Here is an 8,612-nt window from a genome sequence, read left to right on the forward strand (position 1 = left end):
CTCTCCTCTCCTACCCTCTCCTCTCCTCTTCTTTTCTCTCCTCTCGTACCCTCTCCTCTCCTCTCCTACCCTCTCCTCTCCTCTCCTCTCCTACCCTCTCCTCTCCTCTTCTTTTCTCTCCTCTCCTCTCCTCTTCTTTTCTCTCCTCTCCTACCCTCTCCTCTCCTCTCCTACCCTCTCCTCTCCTACCCTCTCCTCTCCTACCCTCTCCTCTCCTCTCCTACCCTCTCCTCTCCTCTTCTTTCTCTCCTCTCGTACCCTCTCCTCTCCTCTCCTACCCTCTCCTCTCCTCTCCTACCCTCTCCTCTCCTCTTCTTTTCTCTCCTCTCCTCTCCTCTTCTTTTCTCTCCTCTCCTACCCTCTCCTCTCCTCTCCTACCCTCTCCTCTCCTCTCCTCTTCTTTTCTCTCCTCTTCTACCCTCTCCTCTCCTCTTCTTTTCTCTCCTCTCCTACCCTCTCCTCTCCTCTTCTTTTCTCTCCTCTCCTACCCTCTCCTCTGCTCTTCTTTTCTCTCCTACCCTCTCCTCTCCTCTCCTCTTCTTTTCTCTCCTCTCCTACCCTCTCCTCTCCTCTCCTCTTCTTTTCTCTCCTCTTCTACCCTCTCCTCTCCTCTGCTCTTCTTTTCTCTCCTACCCTCTCCTCTGCTCTTCTTTTCTCTCCTCTTCTACCCTCTCCTCTCCTCTTCTTTTCTCTCCTCTCCTACCCTCTCCTCTCCTCTGCTCTTCTTTTCTCTCCTCTCCTACCCTCTCCTCTCCTCTGCTCTTCTTTTCTCTCCTCTTCTTTTCTCTCCTCTCCTCTTCTTTTCTCTCCTCTCCTCTTCTTTTCTCTCCTCTCCTACCCTCTCCTCTCCTCTGCTCTTCTTTTCTCTCCTCTTCTTTTCTCTCCTCTCCTCTTCTTTTCTCTCCTCTCCTCTTCTTTTCTCTCCTCTCCTACCCTCTCCTCTTCTTTTCTTTTCTCTCCTCTCCTCTTCTTTTCTCTCCTCTCCTACCCTCTCCTCTTCTTTTCTTTTCTCTCCTCTCCTCTTCTTTTCCTTTCTCTCCTCTCCTACCCTCTTTTCTCCTTGTCTCCCAGCCTCTCCTCCCTCCTATCATCTCTTTGCTTCCCATTTGATTTGTCTTGCTCATCCTCTACTCTGCTCTCTTTTCATGTCCTCACCTCTCCTCTACTCCACCTAATCTCCTCTGTATTCACTCCTTTCCTTCCCCTTGTCTCCTCTCCTCTCCCTAATCCTCTCTCCTAACTCACAGACACTTACACTTTTAATTCTCAGACGGATCCGTCAGAGTCAAAGCTGCGATTTGAGTTTCAAGCGACAGGGTGGATTAGCAGAGGAATCCTGAGCGAAGATGTTCCTTCGCCACTTGCTATATTTCTCCCTCTCTCCTCCGGCCCACGTGTGTGTGTCTGTATTTTAATCCGTAGTATATGTTGTTTCTTCACGGCAATTATCTCAGAGCTCCTCATCAAAAAGCAACGCTTAATTTGTTAAAGCATGGTGGTCATGATTTTTAATCGTATAGGAAACGGGTTAAATGCCCAAAAAGCACATGAATGCCTCATCTTATTCCTATAATAATATAATTACAAGATTAGCTTCATTTTTCTATAATGTCTATCGGATCAAAAAAGAGAACCCCCTCCCTAATCAGCTTTAAAACGTGGAGATAATGCTACAGAATTAATTAATATAGAGATGCCAATTATAAAGCTTGATAAGCCCGAAGACGCCCTCTTGTTTGTTTGCCTACATTTGATAAATCCCAAGTGAGTACAGATAAGGATCTTGTGTTTTGTCACCGAACAACATTTGAGTAGTATTGAAGACACAAAAATCCACTTAGTTTTTATTGAAAGCGTCTCTTTGATGTGAGTGTATGAATATATATTATGACTAATCGATCTCTAGTTGGGGAATGTCTTGTGCCCGAGCCAGGATCTATGTTGACTTGTCACACAGACAGCTGTTTGAGTGGTAAAGTTTCACCAGCGCAGAATTTTGATATAGTGATTTCGAGGAAATATTCAGCATTTCCCCCCCTCTTCTGTCTTCCCCCCTTTTACTGAGGAAAGCTTCTTTGATCTGATTTGGTTGAGTAAGGGAGAGAAGGAGCACGATGAAGGGACTCTGAGAAAGACGGAGCAGGATGGAGTAACATCCCATCGTCCAAACTGCCGTCCGTCCTGTTAGCTAACAGCCCCCCGTCTCTTTTGCCATTGTCCTGTTTTAAAGGCTTCAGCTAATGATGGAGCTGCTGTCCTCCGCTCCACTATGCACGATCCTTCTCTGTATAATCTTTTGTCCTTTTAGATCCAAACTGATTGGGTTGATGGTGAACAAAGCATCAGACACTGTCAGGATAAAAGCTGCAGATACTAATGAAATGAAACTAATGTAGGTCAGTGCGACTCCAGTGACACCATGTTCATTTTCTTTTAGAATATGTTTTTTCTGGATATGAATCAAGAATGGAAAAATGACTGCTACTCTGCCATGTCCATCAGGCTTAGCTGGAGTTACAGGGACTGCAATCGGATTTGTTTCAACCCCACCACCCCAAGCCAAAATGTTTAATCTCTTTGCCAAAACTCTGCCCTATAAACAAACTACTCACGAGTCCATGTGACTTCTTCTTACAAGACTCTCAAAACAAATCTCCCCATGACTTGTCCTCTGCCCGATGTGCTGTTAGAGAGCTTCCTGCGGTTGAACACTGTCATGACCTTCTCTCTGTCGCTCTGAATGAGCACACACATACAGTAAGGTGTTCCCACCTAGAAAACATGTAGGCATTTGTTTTAAAAAAGGCAGTTTTTTAAAACAAAAGTTGAGAAACTGGCCTAATCTAGACAGAACACATACACTAAATGTGAGCTAACTGTAAATGTAACTCTCATAACATCCAGTTTCACAGTAAATGCTGAAAGTTGATAATGTATTTATTGTCACATACTTACAGGAAGTGCTGTAGCATCACTAATTGGACTGAATTGATTAATTGATCAGAAAGATCTAGTTGGTCTGACACAACTAATTGTTTAAATACAGGTTATTTCTTTATGGACTTTTCCAATATTTTATCTTTTAAATAATGTTTGTAAACATTGCCAAAATATTCATCAATAGTACAAATTGTAATAGGTCACTCTTGGCCAACACCAGTTCAGCATGTTATTTCTGCAAAACTGCATCCAATAGATAAGAAATGGATAGAAACCAAACACTGAACAATGCCGACATTAAAAACACATGTTCCTTTTCACACACAGATTTTGACTTCACAAACAGAGCAGCACATCTGACCATAAACACTTGCACAGCTGAGCATTCTCCGACACACACTGACACATCGCTGCATCTCCTCCGTGCGTGCCAATCTCCATTTCCACTCCTTCTCGGGTCACTGTGCTTTTCCTCCGTCCTCCGCCAGTCCTCCGACGGCTGCCAGCATTTCCAGGTTCTGTGCAGCAGGAAGGCAGGCTGCCAGTCTGCAGGAGGCCTTCAGAGACAGGGGCTCAGACAGCGCTTCCTTGTTTACTTTCATGAGTTGTTGACTGGCCACCCTGCCGCGGCCGATTCGGTGTCAAAGCGTGTCAGAAGAGGCCTTCAGCGGATTGAAAAGGCATCAAAACGTTATGGTGGGGCCGAGCCGCTGAGTGGCGTGCCAAGAAATGAAAAAGTACACCCGCTGGATTCCTCATGAGGTGTTATTGTGTTTGAAATCCTTGTTTTCCAGACAGTATAAAAAACAATGTTACAGAGCTCCCTTTCTCTGCTTTGCTCTCAGTAGTATACCCTTTCCCCAAACATCGCCTTATAGGTGTGAAGGATTAGAGTTAGGCTAATTATGAGGGTATGAATGGAAATATGTCTCCCCGAGGTTGCAGAACAATTTCTGTGGAAAAAAGCACTCTTGTTATTCATATATCAAGATATGCCAGCAAGCCTTTTATGATGAATGTGCCGTGAAGGCTTCGCTGCCTCCATACTCTTTTATTTCCACTGTGAAAAATGGGGAATTTCATGTGTGGTTTCAAAGAAAAGCTCAAAAAGATCTTCTGGATTCTGGAAGCAGTACATTTGGCCTTTGAAGCCATGAAATGCTTCTAAAATATATCTCTATGATTGCAGCTTTTTAAATCCTGAAAAAGTTTACAATTGAAAAAGAAAAATGAACAAGTGTTGTATTCTTTGTTTAAAAAATGTTGACTGAAATGACAAAGGCTCATGGTATCATCTCGTTAATAAAGAGTGAATGACCGAGTTATTTCAAGAACTGCTCGTCAGGGTAATGAGGCATGTCCCATGTAATACACACACATGCACACAGAATTGAAGTGAAAGTCAAAGAGGGATTGGAAAAGGGGGGGGGGTGAGAGAGATTGTGAGGCAGCGAGACCCCCTGAGAGTTGAGTAGAGAGAGACTGGAAGGCCTCCAAATGTACCACTCTGGAATATCTTCAAGGACAATCAGCTAAACAGTTGATATTAAGAGAGCTGTGTGAAATCGATTGCTCAAGGTGTTATCTGCGCTGCAAAAATGGCTGGTAATTAGTCACGGCTAAAGGAGTGTTACCGAGAGAGTGAGACAGATTTAATCTTAATAGATTTCACTGCACTGCAGATACAGTAGCTCCTGAATGAGTGAACTCTTTGCTCCCCCCCCCCCCCCCCCTCTCTCTCTCTCTGGCTATCCATTAGAAGAAAAAGCAGCTGAGTAAGTAGCTGTGATGCACTGCTGTTGCTAAATGTGCCTTCAGATGGAGATGTTTTGCCCGATGTTCAAAGGCAGCGTACATTTGGAAGCTCCTACCTGTTTTTATTCCGACTCTCCAGCAGCAGCAGCGGAGCCATTATTTGTTTATGTATAAAGCTCGGGCATCGAGGCACTTCGGTCCGCCGCAGCTGTTGACTTAGAGATCCTGGCGGCACATTCAGAGGCAATCGGCAGACAAAGCCTTCAGTGACTGACGGGAGAATGGCATGTTTGCTCCTCTGTGATGTACCTGATGTGTTAGCTTAGCGATTAGCAGAGGCCAGGATTGATGCACTTAAGTACTCAGTATTTGCAGAGAGGTCAATGAGCAGGTGAGACCACTTGGTTTATTGTATGTTGGACGAAGACATACACTGATGTGGCTTTCAAACGTCCATTAATCATCACCATATACAAACTCTAAAGGGTAAGGCAGGTGTTATTTCAATGAGTCAATAAATCCCATGAAGAAAACAAAACATCAATACATTGTCTGCTTTTGCTCATGTGGTTTGTCGATGGAACTCAACCCAGACACATTCATTCCTACTGAGGATCTAAAGGTTTAGATATGGGTAATAGATATTAGCAGAGGTGGGGGAGAAGTACTCAGATCTTGTACTTAAAAGTAGAATGACAGAATGTTGGAATACTCTGTTACAAGTAAAAGTCCTGCTTTCAAAATGTTACTCAGGTAAAAGTACTCAAAAGTACATTATATGTTTTGATTATAATTAAGTTTTATCACATCTGGTAAAGGTGCAGCTAGTTTGAATGACTTTGTATACTGCAGGGTAGCTTGTACATTTACTCCAGGTGTAATTCAAGTCTGATTTAAGTGTTGATAATATTTCACATCATTTATCCAAATATGTGAAATAACTAAAGTAACTAAATAAATGGAGTAAAAGTACACGATCTACCTCTGAATTGTAGTGGGGTAGAAGTACAAAGTAGCAACAAATGGAAAGTTGTATACTTGAGTACAGTACTTGAGTACATTACTTATTCACTTCACTCCTCTGGATATCATTTAGTTTGTTGTCACATTGACAAGAAAGCTGTGGGTATGGAAATGTTGGTCTTTGGTCCAAATATGTCAACAACTATGTCAACAACTATTTAATGGATTGCCGTCAAATTGAGTCCAGAAATGTATGATTTCCAGACCCTCACTTTTTATCCCATGCCAAGTCAAATATTTACCAAGAATTTTACCACATGCTTTACGATCAAACTTGCCAAACTAATAGTCTTCCCATCAGCCTCACTTGTACCTTTTTACGGTAAATACAAAATGTGTGTTGGATGTGGAAAGTGTTTAACAACAAACCTGCTATGTTAGCATCCAATGTGTTTCTCATGGGATTTTACCGCTGGGAAAAACCTCCCTGTTCATTTCCTCATGCTAACAGCAACAACAGCCTCAGTCATTAGGAACAATCTTACATCTGGAACCTGTTTTTTCATTAATATGGTGAAGTAAATTATATTTTACAAGGACGTACAATAATGCAGGAAGTGTGAAGTTTATGCTGTGTTATAAGCTTGTTGCTAAAGTAGTGCTGTCAGAGAAAACCTTGTAAAGTGTAGCAGCATAAACTTGGCTCCATTGGACTTTTCAATACCAGTATTACTACCTTATGTACAACATTCATAACCTGTAAGGCTTGAATGATTAGTTTTCTGCTGAATTGTAATTGCTTTGTTGTTTGTGGAAGGTATTTGTTGTGTTTGTGATCTTTCGTAAACCCGCTAGTTAGGGTTACAGTAGGGTTAGAAAAAGGCACTCTGACTTTCATATATTTATGCATCTCATATAAGTCTTTTTTTTTTTTTCTTGGATCCACAGAAGCTGAAACAGAAGAACCAGCAGCTGAAGCAGATCATGGACCAACTGCGCAACCTCATCTGGGAGATCAACTCCATGCTGGCAGTCAGGAGCTGAGACACACACACACACACACACACACACACACACACACACACACACACACACACACACACACACACACACACACACACACACCCCCCAATGGTGGGTGCAGCGGTTTGGACGTTGGTTGGATGTGTAACAGGGTTCCACATGCTGGCTGAGGCTGCATTTTACCGAAGACATTGGGACTTTGGCAATATCAACCCGTTTCCTGAAGAAGACCTGAAACAATGGAAGGAAAGATTAGAGCGAGACACATGAAGACTGAGAGGAAGGTGTGGACGATGGCAGAAGATATTCTGTTTACCTCAATATCCTGTATTTTAATCAACTAAATAATAATCTGAAGTTGTTATATTATGTTTTATCTATTTGTAGCTTCTAGCTCAGTAGAGGGTTTATGCCTGTAGAAATACATTGTATTTAATCTTTTGTCATAGTTTTAGAACTTTGTGAAGCCCTACATTAAGAAACATGATTTTATATGGCCCCTAAAAACTTTAAAAAGAAGGAGAAACAGTATGGCAAAAATAATGAGTCTAATTCTGACTTTATTGATTTGTTTGATATGAATGTATGTGATATGTAAACTCATCGATGCTCTTCTCTGATTGGACTTGACATTTCAATACATGCCTTGTAAAGGATTCTGCTGAACTATAAATCTTCCTGTGATTTAAAAAAAACTCAGCGCTGTTTTGTGATTTTTGTTCGCTGGTCTATCTGTTGTTTATCCCGTCTGTATTCATCCAGCATCTCAAAGTCACTCTTAGGAATACTGCTAAAAGATCATTTCTTATTACTATAACAATGTACCGGACGAGACCAGCTTTACATTACTCAATGGTGGACAAATAATGTTTCAAAAATGACCTTAAACCAAGTCTGTAATGCATGTATGTTACACTTTAAGCATATCCCTCACTCCTAACACACTAAGTTAACGTTTATCTTATGTGAGACACCTTTTTAGATTTCTGGTGTGTCATGATTTGAACTAAAACATGTATTTTAAGACAGTTTTTTTTCAATAGCTTCCATGTCATGAAACTCTATATCCATACTCAATACTATAACTACCCTGAACCTTTTCTTGAACCGTTCTTATTATACATCCATGGTCTCTACCTAACCGGAGTCACGCTGTGTGTGTCCGTCAGGAAACACGCTGTTTACAAGTAGTTCCAGCAAACATCCATTGATAAACTGCGATGTTAACAACTTCATGATAACCTCATATGTTTTTAACTTAGGATCATACCTGTGTTTAGTCTAGAAAAAGGTAAATGTGTGCATTTTATTATAAAGTTGTGTATATTTACAGACTGTTGCAAAAACTAAGAAGCATATAAACATCAGGTTTAAAACTAAAAGAGCTTTGAAACACAATGAAAGATGTTTGGAGTTTTATTTGAGTTATTAATTTACATTTTTTGTGTTAAGAGATGCTGATTTGAAACCGTTGTTACATACAGTTACAGCATTTCCTGTTTCTGCCGGAGAGAGGGGAGGCCGTCCCAAAGCTTGCTGCTGTATTTACTCCCTCCATCTGACAGGAGGGAGCCTCATTGAGCTGCGAGTGTGGCTACAGATGGAGTTCACTCCGTCACGGAGGGGTAGGGTCGAGGGAGTGGTTTGGGATTGGGCCTATGAATGTTTGTTTGAAAAATCTAGTTTTCTATTTAAATGTCTTATTTTTGTGATGGCTTCCATGTCAAATGACTAATTGACCCCCAATCCTACTCTGATATTATTTCTACACTGGACACATAAGACATGACTCTTTTCATTCGATTTAAGAACCCCTTTTATATGGTAATTATTAAGTATTTGTAGGAAGATTTTGCAGTTTTCAATTAAAAACTTTGCTTTACCGCAGCATTGTATTACTACACTGGACAAATAGGACCAACATATTTTTA

At 41.4% G+C, this 8,612-nt stretch overlaps 1 protein-coding gene across 1 annotated transcript in view; it reads left to right on the plus strand.

Annotated features, from left to right (window-relative positions):
• Nucleotides 1-8,020, plus strand: part of med30 (mediator complex subunit 30) — a 36,089-nt gene extending 28,069 nt beyond the window's left edge. Inside the window, exon 5 of the mRNA XM_079656228.1 lies at nucleotides 6,607-8,020. Within this exon, the coding sequence (XP_079512354.1) occupies nucleotides 6,607-6,702 (96 nt within the window). The 3' untranslated portion in view covers nucleotides 6,703-8,020. The remainder of the gene's footprint in view (nucleotides 1-6,606) is intronic.
• The last annotated feature ends 592 nt before the right edge of the window (nucleotides 8,021-8,612 follow it).

Source organism: Notothenia rossii (genome assembly GCF_949606895.1).
Source record: "Notothenia rossii genome assembly, chromosome: 10".
In the NCBI taxonomy this organism is placed as follows: Eukaryota; Metazoa; Chordata; class Actinopteri; order Perciformes; family Nototheniidae; genus Notothenia; species Notothenia rossii.